We start from the raw sequence: 22,721 nt of genomic DNA, 5'->3' as shown, positions 1-22,721 counted from the left end.
TATCAGGCTCCTTGACTTGGTTGAAGCATGTTATCGAATACGAGTTGTGTAGATCGATGCTCATGCTGTTGATCAGTGGATTGTCTGGTCAAGATTCGATTATTTACAGACCGCCACCATATATCTGAAATACTGCTGAGTCCGACATGAAAGATCAAACCAAACAATTGATCTACACGACAGGTTAGAATTTGACTTATAACATATAATATGGTAACAGATTCATGATTTGAAACACCTTTTGATGAATTTGTGGAGTCGGTTACTTGTTGAGACAATTCCCAGACATGTATGAAATGTATACAAAACGGGTCAACTACTGGAGAATAATAATCATAACAATAGTCATGTGTGGATGCAAAATGTTTGTTACATCCCACAGAATCCACTCAAGTAGAAAAACAGCACATTTAACTGACCTCGCTACATTCTTGTACACAACAAACAACACGTAGACAGATAACTTATACGTCCCTCTCAATCACTACAATTACATTTGACAGTTTAAATAAATAAGTCCCACTTACATATTTACAAAATGTCATGTTTATTTTATTGTCTAATTCAGTGCGTCATAGATAAGTGACTTCTTGGTGTCAGTCATGGTGATATCTGCTCCACTTATCACCTTCATGTTGACTGTGTAGTAACCTGGCCACCCAGCACCAAACACGGGAAGAAGAGACTCCCTCCACTCAACATCCACCTGACTAAGACAACCTCTCTGTCCAGGTCGATGAAGGCGAGTCTCACCCTCCCAACATCCAGCACAACGCCATAGTGGAAGGTGGCCTGTGTGCCGGGTGTGTCAGACATTGTGTTTCTGTAACACTTCCCCTTCTCCCCCTGCTGACCCATCCTGGTACAGAGACTCCCCCAGTATGCCACATGTCTCTACACTGACACATCAGGAGTGCCGTTTCAGATAAACATACCCCTCACTGTCCACCTGGCTCTCCTCCACCACACACATCTCCAGGAAAAGACACTTCCACCCTCCACCCACCACACCGACCCTAGACTGTGTCCCACAGTACTGTGGGTTGTGTGGGGCAGGGGTGGCAGTAGATGGGGGTTGAGGAAGGGGGGTGGGGGTGGAGACACATGTACCCAGATATTCCCGTAACCTGCCGTTGTGTCTGTGTCGTGTGGCGGGACTCAAGTTGACCAGCAGACCGTCTGTAGTTACGAGGCACAAGTCTGTGTTGGCTCGAGCAGCGTCCAGTTGTAGTTGAGGACCTGGATATATACCTTTTGTTTACAGTTTAACAAATTTCCCGACTTCAAACAACAAAATAGACATTTAATAGTCAACCTCGTTTCAATGTTTACAAAAGAGCGCGCTGAATATGGACTGCCATTTTCGTCTGTGTGTGAATTGTGTCATAACTGTGATAGAAATAGATATTATAACGCTGTGAAAATACGTATATGGGTATTCTAAGTTATTTCCATGCAGTTTTACACTGATTGACGATGAAATAAACACTCCATGAAACATTTTGTCAAAAATTGTTAGTACAGCTGGTTAGCTGTCTGTAGTCAGAAATAGACATTTGCCACCTGAGAACACATTTCTATAAACTTCATATCAGGATAAAACTATCATTGTTTGTATTCTAAACTCTTCTTATACGATTCAGTAAACAATAAGACCCCCAAAGTAGTTGTTTGACGATATTTTTTTTAAATCCGAGTCTGCAACAGACACAGTATCAACAGGTAACTTAATTCTACCTACCTACTTCTTCAAAGCTAAGAATTTGTTCTTAATTAAATATTAAAGATAATTTAGCAAAGTTTCTGTGTCTGGCCGTTGCTAAAAGTGGAACCGCTTTAAACTAATCAGAGTCAGTAAACTTATAATCCGTGGAGAAAATAGACAGTATCGAGGGTCAGATGGACCCTCCGTTTGCTTGTAGCATGATCCTCCAGTCGTCTGTGAGCAAAATCACGGTATGCGTTTCTGTTTAATTGTAGGCCTCATTTACTACCAGCTTATGTAATACCTCTGTTTCTTGTTCTTGATAAAAGTCAACAAGATGTGGGTGAGTTTCAACTCAATATATTTGACTGGTTCATTGTTGTTTAATGCCGGCAATTCAGCAATCTTCCAGGAACATGGCGGTGGTCTGTACATAATTGAGTCAGGATCAGAGAATCCAGTGATCAACATCATGAGCATCATCCTAGTCAGGGATCCTGACCACCCTATACCACTAGTCAGCCACCTTCGTACGACAAGCATGTTCTGCTAAAGACCGAACTGAACCCGGATCGTCATATGAACATATGCCATGCTTAGGCTTTTCTAGCAAACACACGTGTACACGTCCTCAACCGTTTTGGACGTGAAGTAAGGGCGCCATGTGAGACGATTTTTATCAAGCTGTAGACGGGGACATCATTAATTAATACTTCAGATGTGGTCATTGGTCACAACAATAACGTCCAATCCCACTTTGAAACATGACGAGAAACCTTTTACATTTTGAAAATGCGATACAGTGCTTATTGACTATCTTACACCACAGACAAAGAATTCAACACCAAAGACGTCATCTCTCATAGCATCAGACAGTAAGGATCCCAATTTTTTATGCAACATTTGTGTATGCCATAAACGGAAGTGCTGCTATCTCCCTGAAAACGGTTATTTTATAGAAATCCACCATTGGGGAGGTTTGAACTCAAATTAACTAAAACATGTCACACGCATGCGATATGCCTTGAACTCATGTTCACTCGGTCTGTGAAATGAGGAACAGTCTAAGTTAATCTGTCTGGTGAATAACATATTTGAATAATGAAATTTGATAGCAGTGATCCATGTTCTAAGTTTATATGCTAAATGCCATCTGATTACAAGCTATATAACTATTGCGTTATATATTTTTCGTTAATTGTTTAAAAACGACAGCCGACAAGTAATGACTTATTCGATAAGTAGGACAGTTCGTAAGTCATGATGTAGCATAATCCCTGAAAATATATGTCATTCGATCTGAGATACACCTTTATTAATGAAAACACACAATATCGTCTCTACTTAGTGGGGCGGTAGGGTAGTGTAGAGGTTAAAGCGTTGGCTCGTTATGTTGAAGATCCAGGATTGATTCCCAACATGGGAAGAATGTGCGAAGCCCAATTCTGGTGTTCCCTGCTGTAAATTTGCTTGAATATTGCTACAAGCTGTGCAAAAACTCACTCACTCACATGTATATGTGTTTCTGTCATCTGAATAACTATGCACTGACAAATTGTTGGGGGAATGCCATTTTGCGTAAGGGTGTAAACGAGAAATCCGACTAAGCTTCTCAAGTATAACTTTGTAGACCATTTCGAACCTACCATATATTCAGTGCAAACTATCAGTACTATTTGTTGATAAACCCCAACATATGTATCAATTATCAAACCAACCAACCGTGAATACCCGTTCCTATATCGTATAAATGACATCAGGAAATATGAACTGTGATCAACAGTCTCAAAGAATCTGTGTTAAGAAATCGAAAGCAGGTACTACACATTTCAATGGTCTGCTATCAAAAGTTTACCTTTACTTGCGGCCTAATAATCAGTCATAATAGAACATACCTCGGACCAAGTTCAAGAAACGAAGATAGATTTACAACCCCAGCACAACGTGGATTCTTACAATCATGGAAGGTATGTCTGCAAACCCAGTACCATTCCAGTTCTATACAGCAGTTGAAACAGCAGTCAGTGACCATTCCTGTTCATCAGTGGTCAGATGGTTTGTTGTTTAATGACGTACCTCAAAGTATTCCAGCTAAACTATAATGCGTTTCTTTGCTGTACAGTATATCATGGCACAGTAGCATAGGAATCAGTGAGTGAGTTCAGTTTTACGCCCTACTCAGCAACATTTCAGCTGTATGGAGGCAGTTATAAGTAATCGAGGCAAGACCAGACAATTCAGTGATCAACATCATGAGCATCGACCAATCCAACTGGAATACGATGACATATGCCAACCAATTCGGGGAGCTTGATCTCGCTAGTCGCCTCTTAATCACAGAAAGAAGACGTGCTAAAACAAAATTTGATTTTAATCGTGAAAGTTTGTTCAAAGATCTGGGTACGGCTCTTTTGAATACAACATAACATCTATTAACACAGACCTCAATCTATTTTAATTTCCGAAGTGGCTTTTACTGGCCAGCTGCAGTTCAACTTGCTATTCATTTCATGAAGGAAGAAGGATTAGCTTTGAAACTTCGTGTAAGAATAAAAAAGAAGTTGTTATTCATAGAACGTTGCATGTATTCCTGTTCGTCCAATTTCTAAATGCCTTTCAAAAACTAACAAACTCTCGTCATCCAATTGTTGTGCTGGTAACACAGTAAGCTATAGAACCATGTGTAGTCTTTGGCATCTACCAGGCCTGTTTTTGTCACTAGCCCTTGAACAACAACCAAAGTATGCAGACACAGTGTCGAAGGGGTGAGTTTTTTCAGCGCGATAAAATTGCACTTACCTCTGAAGTTACTAGTAGAGAATGGTCTTTGACTGATGAACATTGATGATCTAACCAGATAAACGAAGCAACGTTTGAACGTAGTTAAGTTGTCTTTTGAGGATTGATGGGTCTGTATTAGCCTGAATATGTTTATATCTGGATGATGATGAAACAGAAAATACGGCTGAATAAAAACAGAACCTTAGAGGCTCTCCAGGTTGTAGCAAAAGGATATACACTGTTACGAGAGTGTATTTTCTGTAAATTGTATTTTTTATTATGTGATATTTATGATGGGCCACAATTTGTACATAAGTGTTCAGTGCTATTAGTATTTTAGCGGCAGGACATTAAGGTAGTTCTCTAGAGTTACTTCTCTTTGTGAATGTTTTGACAGAGGTAAACACGAGGCCGAGAAATTTCTAAGTTGATGGCTATGGTCGAATTGAGCTCAAATGTTCAAGGATCAGTGACTGTGTATATATAGTATAATTGCTGTGTTGACACACGGGCACACACGGATTATCTGGAGTACGCTAAACTACCTGCCTCTTTGTCAGTGCTTGACCTACATAACTGCTGCCTAACGCTCAGTATAATTGTTTCTCACTCTTAAACCAAGGCTTTGGTGAGTTGATAATATGTTTGTGACCCATTAATTTATATTTGACTTTATAGTTTGTATACTAACAAAGGAACGAGACATATAGGCATTTTTTTTTCATTATAAAGTACTTACCCCCTCTTATTTGCCCTCATCATTAATTAGAGAACTGCCATCTGTCTGTGTTCCGTTGTCTGTAAAATAATAAATAACCATTACAAATCCATCTATCTATCTATCTATCTATCTATCTATCTATCTATCTGTCTATCTACCTATACCTATCTATCTATCTATCTATGTAAGTGTATGTGTGTGAGAGAGAGAGCAAGTAGGTACCTTGGTCTGAGCCATTTGCACTGATAGACCCGAATTCCGAAATGTCGGATTTCAGTTTATCCAATCCACTCGTGTTGAAAGTAGTTGCAGGTGCGCCGTACGAGTCTGTTGGTAGTGATGTGAGGTACTTCTCCGTTGCGTCTTGTATTGAACTCTCCAGTGTCAGAAAGTCCCAGTTTGAAGCATATCTGAGTACTGTCTCGATGTAGTCTGAGGTACACTTGTATCGTTCACTTTCATCGTCACCTCTGACTTGCTCGCTGTGTAGATTTGACAGTTCCTGCTTCTTCTGATTCTCCAGATTCTCCAGATCGATGGTCAGCTCTCTCTCTCTTTGATCGAGTTGTGTCCGCAGTGAATGGAAAGTGTGGCGAATGGCCTGCTTCATATCACTGCTTGTCTTCTTTGTGTCATTTATGGCTTTGCTGATACTCTCCAGGTATGTTTGGTGGGAAATACGATATGCAGACACGTTCTTCTCATGTTCTTCTATCCGTCCTTTAGCAGCATCAGCAGCCACATTTAAATCTGCAACGTCGTGATCAGCATGCTCTCCAAGCTTGCATTCAGCACAGAGTAAACTGTTGCAGTTTTTGTCAAAATACTCAAGAGGATAACGATTGTGTAGTTTACAAACTGATTCAGCATACATACTTCTCGGTATTGTATCCGTCAAGGTTACCACAACATGTCGTCTGGTAGCTTTAAAGCGATTGTGCATATTCTGGCAGTATTCGCAGAGCAGCTCTTCACACTCCGGACACCAACACACAGCCTGGTTGCCGTCATCTTCATGTGTACAGAGAAGCTCTGTGGGGCGATATTTGGCTGTCAGATGGAATATTTCCTTCTGTCTCACTACATCCTTCTGGAGTGTTGTGTCTGTGAGGTTGACGTCCCTCTGACATGTAGAACATGATATGACACCACCAGCTGCAGATGCCACACATGTCTCACACACAGCATGAAGACAGGGCAGTAGGTAGGGGGCGGAACCTTTCAAGGTAAACTGCTGCTGACAGACAGAGCACTTGGGGAAGGCGTCCATTCTGAAACACATAAAATATTTGTCTGTAGTCCATCGATTACACTTCACAAGATAGGCACGCATTATCCATCCCCGCTCACCTCTGTATATACACCATTTGTTACACCTTAACCCAATCTTCTACCCTGTGTGATATCCACTAGCATGCACTATCCACCCCACTCATCTATGTATGTATGCCATTTGATACACACTACGGATATCTCCCACACTTTCTGATATCTACTAGCATATACTATCAATCCCCACCCGCATCCCCCAAGTCCCTGTATGTACACTTCTTCTTACCACCAATCTCCACGTTTTGATATCCACTGGCATACACTATCATTTACCACCCCAGTATGTGGACAGCACAATGTGTGTGGGTATACAGGTAGAGTGGTAGTGTATATTGGAAGATTCGTTTGATACGATAAGTGTTTAGTGACAGATGGTACGCGTGGATGATATGGGTGGATTTGATTATTATAAATGATTGATAGCAGAATATCTAGTAGCATACACCGTCCCCAGTGTACTACACCCGTATACCTATTTTATTAATCCTAACTGTTTCTCATGAACCTTCTGCTATCAATCATTTATGATAATCAAAATCACCAATATCACTTAACACATCGCATCAAACGAATCTTCCAGCGTACACTAGTACTCCACCCGTATACCCCACACACAGTGTGCTGTCTTTCCAGTCACAACTCCAACCTGCGTACTCCACTGTACAATCACAGGGTGTTTAGGTTATCGTGACATGCATTAATGCATTGTTGATCTAAAAATACCCTGTCCTACCTGTCGCGTGGCTTCGTTTACGCCCCCTCATAGCGACCATACTGAATAATTCAAATTCATGTCACAACTACAGGTTTCAGGTTATGCCTTGTAAATCACGCATGTTTAACTGCCACAAAGTCAAACAGATCTCATCTGGCGTTTTAAAGGTTATATTACACAGATTTTGCAACATGTACTACGCGGAATGGCGTCTCATGTAGAACAGACAAAGATAGGATTACCTGTTTGATTGACGCTCGGCTATGTAAGCTTAAATTGTGACTTAAGTAGATAATTTATCCTCTACAATCTATGTATTTCTGTGATTTTGACTGGAACTACATCAGGAGAGGTTTAACCGGATGTTTTGAGACATGACGACGCACCCACCTGGAGTTTCGACTTCCTTGTTGAATGTGTCACTTCCGGGGCAGAACTTAATGCGCGAGTTTTATCGTAATCGATTTGTTTTATGTTACCTAGTGTACTGACAATGGCCGTACAAACTGGATTATGTTACGACACTGCATATTATGTTAATATAAATGTCTGCCAGTTTTACTACAGTATCGGGCGGGACTGTGATGTGGTAAGAGAGTCCTGTACACATAATACATATTCGATCCAAAACTCTCCGCCGAAGTATGCATTCAGTAGTGAGTGAGTCAGTCAGTTTCGTTTTACGCCGCACTCGGCAATATTCCAGCTACATGGCGGCGGTCTGTAAATAATCGAGTCTGGACCAGACAATCCAGTGATCAACAACATGAGCATCGATCTGCGTAATTGGGAACCGATGACATGTGTCAACCAAGTCAGGGAGCCTGACCACCCGATCCCGTTAGTCACCTTGCATTCAGTAACTATGTGTGTTAACACAATGCATTAATTTGATTTTTATTAAATTGAAACCTGTAAGATTAATGTGTTTACTAAGACTAAATATTTGCATATAATGTCGCATTAATTTGATAACCTTTCACTTTATATCCTTCACATAACCTTTCTCATTTTATCCTTTTGAAGTTAACATTCTTCTTGTTTGATAGTAAATAGGATCTGTATATGAATACCATATGTACATATAAATCTATATCCAACACGCACTTTCTCCCATTTTTCAACTCTGGCCTTCAGCTCCTCGCGAATACGACCATACTTTGATTTCTTTAAAAATGATACAACATAAGCAGTACATTGCCTCTCCACCTCGCCGTGGTCTTTTTAGGAAACATGTTTCTCAAACTGATTCAGTATCTCACCAGGTAAACATAACGTTTCTATTCGCGTATGAATTGTAAATAACATTGGAACAATTATGTAAATTGATTGCATTGTGTTTTAACAAGGAGTGTATTTTAGTCTGAGACACTATCTGCGTATTTTTTATCTCAGACTAAGAGAATTGCAAATGTCGAGATAACCCTCACAGAGTTACCTCCCTTCGACCAAAATCTTTCTCGATAACTGATGTCAAATTTGTGTGTGTTGCCGACAGAGCATGCATAATCGACTGTTAGAGAATGGATATAAAACCAAGTGACGGAATATAATATGGGTGAGATCAGCCATCTCAGTAGGTGCTCATGATTGTTTTCACCGGATAGCCTGGTTCAGACTCCTGTATTTACAGAGTGTCGTCATGAAGTTGGAAGATTGCTGAGCGCGACCTTAAAACAACAGACGCAGTCACTCTCACACACACTCACACAAACACGCACTCACACAACACACACACACGAACACACACTCTCTCTCAAACACACTACACAAACAAACAAAAGAACAAAATCAAAACAAAAACAAACAAACAAACAAACAAACCATATATGTGAGATCTCCTGGTTAGACCATCATTTTGTACACCCATAAACATCTAGAATAGAATCAATCTTAAGGAACAGATGCTCCTCATTTTCATGTAGCTGAAAAATAACGGCTTTCAACAACAAACGTGGAAAAGAGCCCCAAATAAATCACGAGTTTCATCCTGATATTGCTAAAAACAATGTTAAGGCTTGACATGTTTTCCTCATAACAAGTTAACAATATCCCGCTAAGAAGTGATACTGAAAATAACTGCATCGGTATTCAGAATCCTGTCCTCTAAACACCAGTTAAGAAGCATCAACGAATATTTTGGCATAAGAACATGCAGGAATTTCATGTATCAAAAGGGATAAATACATTCACACATTCGACACTCCATCCCTGCCTTCATCCATCCGCCCATAACAGATACATACGTACATACATGCGTGTACGCATGCATGAATGCACGCATACACACAGAAAGAGAGAGAGAGAGAGAGAGAGGGACACAGAGAGAGAGAGAGAGGCATAGAAGGAAAATAAACGGCCTACGTCACGTCACAGATGATCTGTTGTACTGCCGTGTTTGTGCCAATGTTTTTATCCTATTTGCGAGCACCTGGGGTCATTAAAGATTCCAGCTATTTATTTAATCGGTCACATTTTACTCCAAGAGTGGCGATGATTGTACATTGTTATGACATGTTGTTTGCTCCCTTAGTTTGCTTCCCTTGAGAGATTCCAACCACCAGCTGTGATACCCGTCCTGACACACCTTTTGAAACTAACCCTCCTATGTGTTTCTTGTTATAGTGATAGTGTGGCTCCTTGTTTACTACATCCTTAATACTTTCAGTAGTAAAGTTAGTACTTTACTCTTGGGTGTCCTTGTTCTTTGATCCTCCGTGTGTTTATGATGTCATTGTCTGTGTAACTAAAACACATGGGCTCAACTGTGTCTGGAAAAGCTGGTGTCTTCCCGGTACAACCAGCTGTGTCTGAGTGTATTTTGTTTGTTTGAAGTTACACACAACAATCAGCAATGCCTCGACTATATGCTGGCGGTCTGTTTATAACCAAGTCTCAATCAAACAAATAAGTGACCAACATCATGAGCATCAATCTACGCAACGGGATACGATGACATGTGTCAGCCAAGTCAGCTGTTCCGGTTAGTTGCCTCTCACGAGATGCCGATTGGTTTCGTTCCACTAAGTAGAATTCTGGAAACACTGGAGTGAGCTTGGGGTGCATTACTATTAGTTGAATAAAGGCCATTCTGTTTTTTAGTGCACAGAATATTGCCAATTACAAATGTATATTCTACTATGTGCACAACTCAATTCTGACTTTTGCGTACTTACTTTATCAATATCACTATAGTAATAATTCATACTGCAAATTTTACATTATTCATTCAGTTAGATACCCTATCCTACCAATAGGTTGTATTATCATATCTGTCTTCCAGGGTGGACAGTTCTCTCTGGAGGTCTTGATATTTCTTTTTTCTTTGGAGTCAGTCTCTGGTCGGCACTATTTTGCAGCATTTTCAGTTTCTTAATTTGCTGCGCCTCAAAAACAAGAATGTTATCATCTCGAAAACGTTGGGATGGGCCTTTCCAACAATCTTCTTTGAGGTATCCAATCCGTACTTTACAAGAAGATAAGGACCTAAATATAGACTCAGGTTTTAAAGGACCCTGAGCAGTCTCCTGGAAACTGAAATGGTAATGTCTGTCATGTTGTTAACAAAAGCCGAGGGAGGTTACTCCTTTCTGTCATATCTTGTCATGCTACCTATCAACATGTTACACATGGTTCTGTCATACTTACAATAACTACTGCCACAGAACCATGGTACTTTAATCTTTCTGGTGGTATTACACTGTCTTTATGGTACTTTACTTTTATGATATTCCATTTCTATGATGTCAGGGCAACTCACAACTTGTCCTAGCTAGTGAAGAGACTTTAGAAGCAGTCTGACCAGATTGATGACACTGCTGAGCAGTTGTCCCAGGTAACACACTACAGCTGGACAGTCACATGGAAAGCTTCCTCTACACGTTTTATCTTTGTTCTCACTTTCATTTGTCACAACTTGCTGTCAAACATCAAGCGTTTTAAGTGTATTCATTTCCTAGAAAAGTGAAGGTTGGCAAAGCATTTAGTCTGAAGATCATTATAAGAGAGACATGATTTCAAGGCAGTTCAGAAAGTGACTGTCTATGATGGTGTATTTGTTTGAGACTGTTGACTGTGTGGAAAGCTGTTCTGTTTGTTTACAATGCTTTGTGGTTAGTGGTACAAAATTCCTGAAGTGCTTTCTGGGTGTAACAGGCTAACTGAACATACTTCTCATTCTATGGTATCGTCAAGGAGACAAACCAGAGAAATGTTGTACAAATAAACTTGATAACAGTTGACAGACAAATCCCATTCATACAGTAAATGGAGTTTTTGTTCTGAACTTTTGTTATATCAAAATGATCAATAAATATCAAACTCAGACGCATGCTGGAATCAATGTCCTTTGAATATATCCAAGATGTGTTTCGAGCACAGGGTTGTAGACACTGTGAGTCTGTTGCACCATATAGCCCAGATGTGCTCTGAACACAAAGGTGAAGAGACTGCTAATCATTTGTGTCATGAATAACCCAGATGTGTTCTGAACACAGGGTTGAAGACACTGCTAATCATTTGTGTCATGAATAATCCAGATGTGTTCTGAACACAGGGTTGAAGACACTGCTAATCAGTGATATCATGAATAACCCAGATGCATTCTGAACACAGGGTTGAAGACACTGCTAATCAGTGGTATCATGAAAAACCTAGATGTGTTCTGAACACAGAGTTGAAGACACTTCTAATCAGTTGTATCATGAATAACCCAGATGTGTGTTCTGAAAACAGGGTTGAAGACACAGCTAGTTATTTGTATCATGACTAACCCAGATGCGTTGTGAACACAGGGTTGAAGACACTGCTAGTTATTTGTATCATGAATAGCCCAGATGTGTTCTGAACACAGAAGTGAAGACACTGCTAATCAGTGATATCATGAATAACCCAGATGTGTTCTGAACACAGAAGTGAAGACATTGATAATAACTGCCACTGTAGTACTACCATATTACCCTTTACCAGTTAATCAGTCATTTTGAAATTCAAATCCAAATCTTTAACAGGAATGCTTTAGTGATTTGTTTGAGATAAGAAATATATGAGTCTTGTTATGTTTACTTGGCACTTTGGACATGCCAGTGATATGGCAAATGATTTTAGCAACCAAGTCACTGTGGTTGGTCGACATGTGCTGGTTAGTACCTGCACTGACCTGCAGGACCTTCATACTTCACCTGTCATTCCTCATTTCATGACTTCGGCATATTCTTAGGCATATTCTCCAACATGGCTGAAATATTGCCGATGTGACGTTAAATCTAAACTCACTTACTCACCTTGCGGTTTACTACTGTGTCCTATAATGCTGATATCAATCTGTAATGCAGTAAGTGACTGTATAGTGTTTACTCTTTGTTACCTTCCAGTTTACCACTGTGTCTTGTCATGCTGATATCAGACTATGCTGCAGTGATTGTCTGTGCAGCGTATACTCTGTGTTACCTTGTGGTTTACCAGTGTGTCTTGTCATGTTGATATCAGTCTATGATGCAGTAAGTGTCTGTACACTGTTTACTCTTTTTAACCTTGTGGTCGGCCACAGTGTCCTGTCATCCTGATATCAGTCTGTGATGCAGTAAGTGTGTGTGCAGTGTTTACTCTTTGTTACCGTGTGGTTTCCCACTGTGTCATGCCACGCTGATATCAGACTGTGCTGCAGTGAGTGGCTGCACGGTGTTTAGTGTTGATAGTTATGATTTCACAGTGCTAATACCTCTGTTACAATGGTATTGGACTTTGATCAACTCACCGAAAGCTGAGTCATCACACTGTTGACAGTAAAAGTAATAAGCAGAATACTAATGGTGAAATACCATTTTATGTAGCTGAAAAACATAAGTATCAAACTCGTTATCACAACTTTACAGGGAAGGTCATATAGTTTGGATATATATGCTAACTGACTAAAATGTAGATGGCATTATTATATAACAGAACATAGAGTTATGAAGATTGTTTTAACAAGAAGGATACAACTGTAACACAATTTAGATCACTGCAAACTGAAGTGCATCCCTAAAACATGCAGTAGATCACTCACTTAAAGTGCATCATTAGCGAAGTAGACTGCTGAAGTAGGTAACTGTAACATGAAGAAGATCTCTGTAAATAAAAAGTTAAAGATAAACATGACTACCTCAAAGAAGACTCATGTAAGATGATACAAACCACTGTAGCATAAAGTAGATTACAGCAGCTTGAAGCAGATCACTTTTGCATGAAGAACATCACCGTAACATGAAGATCACTGCAAAATGAAGCAGACCACGCAAATTAGAAGTAGATAGCTGCAACATGAAGATCACTGTAAGAAGCATATCACTGTAACATGAAGTAGATCACTGTAACATACAGTAGTTTACTGTAACAAGGTAGGTCACTGTAACATGAAGGAGATCACTGTAACATAATGCAGATCACTCCAACATGAAGAGGACCATTGTAGATGTAGTAGGTCATTGTAACTAAAAGTAGATCACTGTAGCATACAGTGCATCACTGTAACAAAAAGTAGATCTCTGTAACAAGAAGTTGATTGCTGTGACAAGAAGTAGATCACTGTAATATGAAGTGAATCGGTAGATTGCTATAAAAACAAAATAGGTCACTGTAACCCATGCACACCAAACCAAAGTAGCATAATGACAGTTATGGTACCGTGACTGACAATCCAGTCTATCATCATATAGGGCCTAGTAACTTTCATCTATGCATCTAGCCTTTTAAACAGGTTATTTTTACATGGATGACAAAATGCTGAGAGGACTTGACAGTTGTTTGAAAGTTTGGTTAATCTTTGTCTCCTTTTCAGTAAAATATGAGCTGACTTTTTTGTACCAGACATCAGGTAATCCAGCTCATGGCTTATATTTTAGAGAACCCACATGGCTCCTGATTTCTGTCTCTCAATGCAACCCATCTGCTGACATGGAAACAATGGTCATTGTAATATTGATGTTCTGAACACAGAGATGAGCCAATCAACAGTCCTGTTTTTGTTTCATTACTTACACTGCAGATCGCCGAGTGGTGATGGCCGACACATGAACAACACAACCCTACAGTTCAGGATCTCTGATCACTGAGATTATGACCACCTGTTGAAGATGATCGTTCATTTCCCTTCTTTTATGTATGTGTCACCATATCTCCCCAGATCCAAGTGTTCCTTCAAGATCTAAACCAGATTACAGCTGAGATCCGCCGTATGGACCTGTCTGGTGGGTCCATCACCCCTCCATCCTCCAGCTGAAGATCCTACTTCTTGTAGTTCCACTTTATTGTTAGGAAACATTAGGTAAACTCTCAAGGGTCATTTTACCGGTACGATATTCTTCAGTTTTAACAAAAGCAGTTCTTATTTGGAAGCAGTTACTATCGTTACTTCAGGAGTATCATTGTTTGGGTGTTTTTCTTCCTCTTTATGAAAGTTTTCTAATGATACACATCAGTGGGTCTCTTGTCAGTTTTACTTCCCACAATACTATTTGTTCAACAACTCGGGCAGTTTAGATATCGTATTTATATGTTGCAATACATCCATGTTTTGCAGTTATATGATGATATACATACCTGCAAGTTTCACCTGTCAAAGAACCATTGTCACTCACAAATGTACACACTGGTGTTTTTTGTTTGTATATTTCAATTCAGATTTTGTGTGAATGTGTATAAATATGTTGTACATAAACATTTAAAGACTCTCAGACATTTATGTTCTTTTATTGAGTGAGTGAGTGAGTTAATATTTAACGTCACATCGGCAATGTCTCAGCCATATCGTGACGAGAACATTTAATTCTGAAATGAAATATATGTATAGTATAAGACCCTGCCAACGAAGGACAGTAAAACAACTAGAATATCACAGTTTGAATTAAAACTAGTGTGGAAAGTTAAAACTAATATCACTATTCGGACAATACAATATAAAATCAGGCTATAGATTGCCAACAACCGAAGGTAGATCACCATACTAGGGACCATGGGGACTTACAGTGCCTTTGCTACCTGCATGGACCCTAGTTGGATTTACATCATCCCCTCAGCTGTTAGCAATTTAGACAAATCTAGCCAAAAGTTAAAAATACACAAATACTACGATTAAGAACAATGGAACGTTTAAATTGACTGTGAATGCTTTTGGACTTACGTACCCTCTCAGGAGGACAATAATTTTACAATACTTCAACCCCCTTTGAGGGTACAGCCACCAACAATTCAAGTTACTAATCCAAACTTCCAATAATTAAAATACATCTATTTACACGAAAGGTTTTCAAAATTCAACCAAAAAATCAATTTCTTTTAAAAAACCAATAATTAAATGAGACCCAACACTGGTAAAAAGATCCTTCATTGTTTTAACTGTATAATACTTATCCCTTGTGATGGAGAATTCAACACAGTCAAGCAGGATATGCTTGACTGTGACTCTCTCATCACAAGGGATACAAAACGGAGGATCCTCACCTTTCAATAGGTATGCATGAGTATATCGTGTGTGGCCAATACGACATCGTCTTAAAACAACCTCTTCAAATCTGGACTGACAGCCCAAGTAGGTGTAACCAATATACGGTTTTATTTCATGTAATTTATTTATACCTACTTGGGTGTCCCACTTCTTCTGCATCAGATCACGGATGTAAGTTCTAATGCTAGCTTTGTAATCAGTGTAAGGAATAAGAAGTGGTGTCACAGATTTGTTAAGAGCTGCCTTGGCAGCAAGATCAGCCATTGCGTTACCGGAAATACCCACGTGGCTGGGTAACCAACAGAAGACGATGTCGTATTGGCCAGTAGCAAGATTATTATACAATTCAATAATGTCAATTAAAAGTGGATGTTTACATGATAAATTTTTAATCGCCTGGAGACAAGAAAGAGAGTCTGAATAGATTATATATTGTTTACGTTTAGGGTGTCTTTGAATATATTTAAGAGCTGTTAATATGGCGTTAGCTTCAGCTGTAAAAATAGAACTACTATCTGGTAATCTAGAAGATATTGTTCTGGATCCAATGACAGTGGCACAAGCCACAGCGCCACCATCCTTGGATCCATCTGTAAATAAGGATTTATAATTGCTATATTTATGTTTTAATTGATTATATTCTTGCTTATATTGTAATTCATTAGTCTCTGATTTTTTAAATGTGGTCAATGTTAGGTCTACTTGAGGCCTGACCAACTGCCAGGGAGGAGAAGAAAGAAGACGGGAGGGAGCTATCTTTTCCAGCTGAATCCCAGCAGCAGAAAGAAAGGGTTTAATTCTATGTCCCAGAGGCGGGACAAGAGAAGACTTTTTGTTGTATAAATCCTCATAAAGGGGATTGAAAACACAGTTATATGCAGGGTTAGAATGGTTAGAGTATAATTTAGTAATGTATTGTAAAGCTAACTTTATACGTCGCTGCTCAAGAGAAGGTTCATCAGCCTCAACATAGAGACTGTCAATAGGTGAAGTTCTAAAAGATCCAAGACAAAGCCTCAGACCTTGATGATGGACAGGATCAAGAAGTTTAAGATTGCTTTTGCAGGCTCCCCCGTAAACGATTGAGCCATAATCAAGTTTAGAACGAACTAGTGATCGATAGAGATGGAGAAGGGTAGCTTGATCCCCTCCCCATTTTGAATTTGAAACAACTTTCAACAAGTCAAGTGCTTTCAGGCATTTAGTTTTAAGTGATTTAATATGTGGTAAAAAAGTTAAATGTGAATCAAAGATTAGACCCAAGAATTTGGCTTCCTTCACAACTTTAATGGGCGTCCCATCTAGAGACAGTTCAGGGTCTTTATGTGGTTTGTATTTTCGACAAAAATGTATGCAGTTAGTTTTCGATTTAGAAAATTTAAAGCCGTTTTCAAGACACCATTTATTAATCCTGTTTAAACACAACTGCAATTGCCGTTCAATGGTATGCATATTTTTACCACGACAAGAAATATTAAAATCATCCACAAATAACGATCCATCAATTGAATCGTTTAAAACTTTTGATAAACTGTTGATCTTGATGCTAAAAAGAGTGACTGACAAAATACTGCCTTGTGGAACACCCTGATCCTGATTGTAATGATCAGACAGGGTAGAGCCCACGCGGACCTGGAATTGTCTGTTATTTAAAAACTTGGCAATAAATTCAGGCAAACGACCTCGCAACCCGAAGTCATGTAAATCTCGTAAAATGCCATATTTCCAAGTAGTGTCATATGCTTTTTCAAGATCAAAAAAGATAGACACAGCATGTTGTTTGTTAATCAGTGCGTTTTTTACAAATGATTCTAAACGCACTAAGTGATCGACAGTACTTCTGTTTTTGCGGAAACCACATTGTATATCTGTGATAAGGTTATTAGTTTCCAAGTACCAAACAAGTCGATTATTTATCATGCGTTCCATGGTCTTGCAAACACAGCTTGTTAATGAAATCGGACGATAATTGGATGGATCCGTATGATCACGTCCAGGTTTAGGTATTGGTACTACTATGGCGTCACGCCATGACGGAGGAAAGTTACCCGATGTCCAAATATCATCAAAAATATTTAGGAGAGTTTCTAGGCAGGATTCTGGTAAGTGCTTCAGGAGTTGATAATGTATGTTATCAGCTCCAGTAGCAGTGTCATGAGCCTGATCAAGAGCAGTATGGAGTTCATGAATAGAAAACGTTTCATTATAATCTTCCCCATTATCGGAATTAAAATTAATAGTTTTCTTTTCTTCTTGTTTTTGATATTGCTGGAATTTTGGTACATAATTAGAAGAGGAAGAGTGTTTAGCAAGGGTTTCACCCAGTTTATTAGCAATATCTGATTTATCAGTAAGCAATTGATCTCCATGTTTAAGATGATGGACAGTAGATTTAGTACCTTTACCTTTAATTTTCTGGACCATGTTCCATACCTTGGACATGGGTGTCCGAGAATTTATTTTGGACACATAATTTTGCCAAGTTTGGCGTTTGTTCTGTTTAAAAGTACGCCGTGCTTTAGCATTTAAAATTTTAAATTTATTTAAATTATGTACCATAGGATGGCGACGGAAATAATGTTCAGCTTTTTTCCTTGCCTTCCTAGCTTGTTTGCACTCATCGTTGAACCATGGTTTTCTTATGTGTGGAACTGTAGAGGACTTTGGTATACACGCATCAGCTATGAAATTCAGTTCATCAGAAAAAGATTTGATAGCATCAGGAACGTCAATAAAACGTTCGGGTTTAAGTTTTTCAGCACACAGTGTTTCATATAAAGCCCAGTTAGCCTTTTTAAAATTCCGCCTTGATGATGGAGGAACATCGGATGGAGTTACAGCTTTTAATATAGTAGGAAAATGGTCACTTCCACAGAGGTCATCGTGGACTGACCATTCGAATTCATTAAGTAGTACTGAATTTGTCAATGACAAGTCAAGAGCAGAATAGGTCCCTGTACCAGGGTGTAAATATGTGTTGGAACCATCATTATAAATACATAAATCATTGTCAGAACAAAAGTCCTCCAAGAATTTCCCTTTAGTGTTTATATTTACACTACCCCAGAGTGGGTTGTGCCCATTTAAATCTCCCATTATAATACAGGGTTTTGGGAGTTGGTCATAGAGAGCTTGCAGATCAGTTTTGGCAAACGTCGAAGACGGCGAAATATAGAGCGAGCATAGTGTAAACGCTACATGTAAAGTAATTCTCACTGCAACAGCCTGCATATTAGTATTTAGTGAAACAGGGCTTTGAATAACGTTTTGTCTGACTAGAACGGATGACCCACCAGTGGCTCTATCACCCGGAGGTGAAAAACAATGATATGCATTAAAATGACGAAGGTCAAATGTATCTGTTTGTTTTAAATATGTCTCTTGGAGACATATCGCTGAAGGTGTAAAATCCTGGACTAATAGCTGTAATTCATGTAAATTAGTCCTCAGTCCTCTACAGTTCCACTGTACAATATTATTGGAATAAACTATCTTTTGGGGGGATTTATTGGGGATCTACCCCGCACTCTTTTGGAGGGCGACAAGCTATGTGCCCTGGGATGGATGTGATCCGATACATCCATTTCTTCAAGTGATCCAAACTTGTTAAACAATTTGATTTTATTATCTGACCCCTTTGGTGCTCGATTTGATTTCGAAGTTTCTGGCCTTGTCTTGAATTTCGATTTTACAGTTTGTTTATCATGTCTATCAGACTGTGAAGGAGTTGTAGTCGAAGGAATGATAGTCTTTTGCGTAGAGTGAGCTGTATCTGTCTGAGTAGACTGTTCTGAGATAGACTGTGGAAGATCAGGTGAGATAGACTCAGGAATATCTGAATGTACCCATGTGAGGTCAGTCTGACATGAGCTTGACGAAGTTAGTACTGGCGTAGTTGTTCCTTTTGATAAGGTTTCAGATGTTTTTGTGATAGAGGCGTACGTTTCAGTGTGCTCAGTAGATTGTACAATCTTTCTTGCTTCAGCAAAACTGACGTTCCTGGAGAATTTGACTTTATTAATTTCCATTTGCTTTTTCCAGATGGGACATTCTTTCGAAAAGGATGAATGATTTCCTGAACAGTTTGCACATTTTTTCTGAATACTGTTACAATCTTCGGTTACATGTGTATTCTCAGCACAGTGAGCACATGTAACAGACAATGTGCAAGTATTAACACCATGTCCGTACTTTTGACACTTAAAGCAGCGCAGGGGATTTGGAATATATATGTCAACATTGAGATTGCAGTAACCTGCTTTGATTGACTTTGGAGGTGTTGGAGCTGAAAATGAAAACAAATATGTATTGGTTTGGACAGTCTCATTATTTCTCCGTGTTGTGAAACGTTTGACGAAAGATACTCCTTGATCTTTCATCTCGGACATTATATCGAGCTCAGTCATGTCTGCTAGAAGACGCTCACGGTCTCGAACTATACCTTTGCTTGTATTCAGTGTTCTGTGGGCAGATACTAATACAGGGACTCCGACAAACATATCAGTTGATAACAGGTTGGTAGCTTGTTGTTTTCTGCTACATTCAATCAGCAGTGAACCTGATCGCAAACGTTTGATATCTTTCACCTCACCTGCAATGCCAGAGATGCCTTTTGAAATTGCAAAGGGATTTAATTTCAAAGGAGTCTTGTCAAGTGTTTCAATAATCAAAAAACGCGGCCAGTGATCAATTTGTACAGAGGGTCGATGCTGATCGTCATTTTCCAATTGACGTTTGGTTTTTTTGTTAGGGGTTTGGTAATCCATGATTACTGGTATATTGGTTCGTCATCCGAGCTCCCCACCCACCACGGAGTATCACAAGGACAATGCTAAAGCAAGCGGGCCTCCAGCTTGCAGCACCAAGGATACTCGAATGATATACTCCAGCAGAAGAATCAAAAGATTAATAATTCCACCAGATTGGCCCATGAGCCACCGCCTTCTGGCATAGGACTCTAGGCAAAGTTCAGAACAACATATTTCAAATTACAAATATTTTACACAATAAAGCCAAGACCAAAGTACACCAATTCCAAATGATATTTGTGCAATGATAAATACAAGTATAATCCATGCACAGGGCTTGGCATGACCAGCCGATTGGTCGAACCGGGCCCATTCGACCACCCGTCTAGGCGAAGTCAGGGCCAAAGTGGTGTATTGAGCAACAGGAACAGGGTTGCAAGCTCCTATTGCCCTCAACCACCAGGATCCCTTCCTCCGCCGACACAGGGCCGCAACCCACGGCAAACGGGTTGGTGGACCAAATATCCCCCCGGGTCCACTACGGGGGTGTCGGCGAGCTCTTAGCATTACCCAGCACCCACCACGAGGAGGTGGCTCGCCACGGGTGCCTCTTTTATTGAAGCAATTTGTTACACAAAGTAACATTAGCAGCTTACACCTATCAGAATAGATGTGACACGATCCTATTGCAGTTGGGTTGAAACCCTGATATCCCCTGATTATCAGACAAACCAGGGAGAGTATCAACACTTGGGATGTTATGAGGATATACACCTGGGAGGGCATCAACACAGGGTCTTAGAAGGATATACACCTAGAAGAGCATCAACCGTCAGGGTGTTATAAGGACATACACCTGTGAGAGCATCAACCGTCAGGGTGTTATAAGGACATACACCAGGGAGAGCATCAACACACACCTGGGAGTGCATCAACACCCAGTGTGTTATAAGGACATACACCTGGGAGAGCATCAACTCACAGGGTGTTCTAATGTTATATGCGTGGGAGAACATCAACATTCGGGGAGTTAAAGGGACACACCTTGGAGAGCATCAACACAGGGTGTTAAAAGGACATACACCTCAAAGAGAATCAACACATGGTCTTATAAAGTCACACACCTGCGAGAGCATCAACACATGGTGTTATAAGCACACACACCTGCGAGAGCATCATCATTCAGGGTGTTATGAGGACATACACCTGGGAGAGCATCAACACATGGTCTTATAAAGACACACACCTGCGTGAGCATCAACACATGGTCTTATAAACACACACACCTGTGAGAGCATCAACATGCAGGGTGTTATAAGCACACACACCTGAGAGAGCATCATTACACAGGGTGTTATAAGAACATACGACCTCGAGAGCATTAATACATGGTCTTATAAGTACACATACCTGCGAGAGCATTAACGCATGGTCTTATAAGAACATACTCCTGCGAGAGCATCAACACACACCTGGGAGAGCATCAGTACTCAGGGTGTTATAAGGACACACACATCTGAGAGCACTAACAGTCAGGGTGTCAAAACGACACGCACTTAAGGTGTTATACGGATATACATCTGGAAGAGCATCAACAGTGTGTTCAGAGTACATACACCTGTGAGTGCAGTAACACTGACTGTGTTATAAGAACATACACCTGGGAGAGCATCAGCACTCAGGGTGTTATAGGCTCACACCTGGGAGAGAATCAACTCTCAGGGTGTTATAAGGACACACACCTGACATCAACACATCGGCCCGCTTGCAGAGCGATGTTAGCGCTACAATGAATGTAATTCCCATTCTCCGAAATAGGCTTAAGATAGTCATAGCGCTAAGATCGCTGTGTGCAAGTAGGACATGGTGTTGTAAGTACTTACACCTGGGAGAGCATAAATACTCAGGTTGTTATAGGGACACACACCTTAGAGAGAATCAACACATGTCTTATAAGGACACACACCTGGGAGAGCATCAACACACATGATGTTATAAGGACATACACCTCAAACAGCATCAACACATATGGCATTATAAGGACATACACCTGGGAGAGCATCAACACACATGATGTTATAAGGACACATCTGCAGCTGGGAGAGCATCGACATTCAGGGTGTTGTAAGGACACATCTGCAGCTGGAAGAGCATCGACATTCAGGGTGTTGTAAGGACACACCTGGTCAAGTTACTGGAACAAACAATCCTCTTCAGTCGGTGAGGTCATGGAGATT

At 40.0% G+C, this 22,721-nt stretch overlaps 1 protein-coding gene across 1 annotated transcript in view; it reads right to left on the bottom strand.

The window, feature by feature from the left end:
* The window catches only part of LOC137269796 (E3 ubiquitin-protein ligase TRIM33-like), a 97,294-nt gene extending 89,630 nt beyond the window's left edge, over positions 1–7,664 (bottom strand). The window contains exons 1-3 of the mRNA XM_067803634.1: positions 7,645–7,664; positions 5,430–6,478; positions 5,226–5,284 (exon numbers count right to left, since the gene is read on the bottom strand). Coding sequence (XP_067659735.1) covers positions 5,232–5,284; positions 5,430–6,477 — 1,101 coding nt within the window. The 5' untranslated portion in view covers position 6,478; positions 7,645–7,664 and the 3' untranslated portion in view covers positions 5,226–5,231. The remainder of the gene's footprint in view (positions 1–5,225; positions 5,285–5,429; positions 6,479–7,644) is intronic.
* Positions 7,665–22,721: the final 15,057 nt, after the last annotated feature.

Source organism: Haliotis asinina, unplaced genomic scaffold (genome assembly GCF_037392515.1).
Source record: "Haliotis asinina isolate JCU_RB_2024 unplaced genomic scaffold, JCU_Hal_asi_v2 scaffold_17, whole genome shotgun sequence".
Lineage (NCBI taxonomy): Eukaryota > Metazoa > Mollusca > Gastropoda > Lepetellida > Haliotidae > Haliotis > Haliotis asinina.
This window is presented reverse-complemented; position numbering and strand designations above follow the sequence as displayed.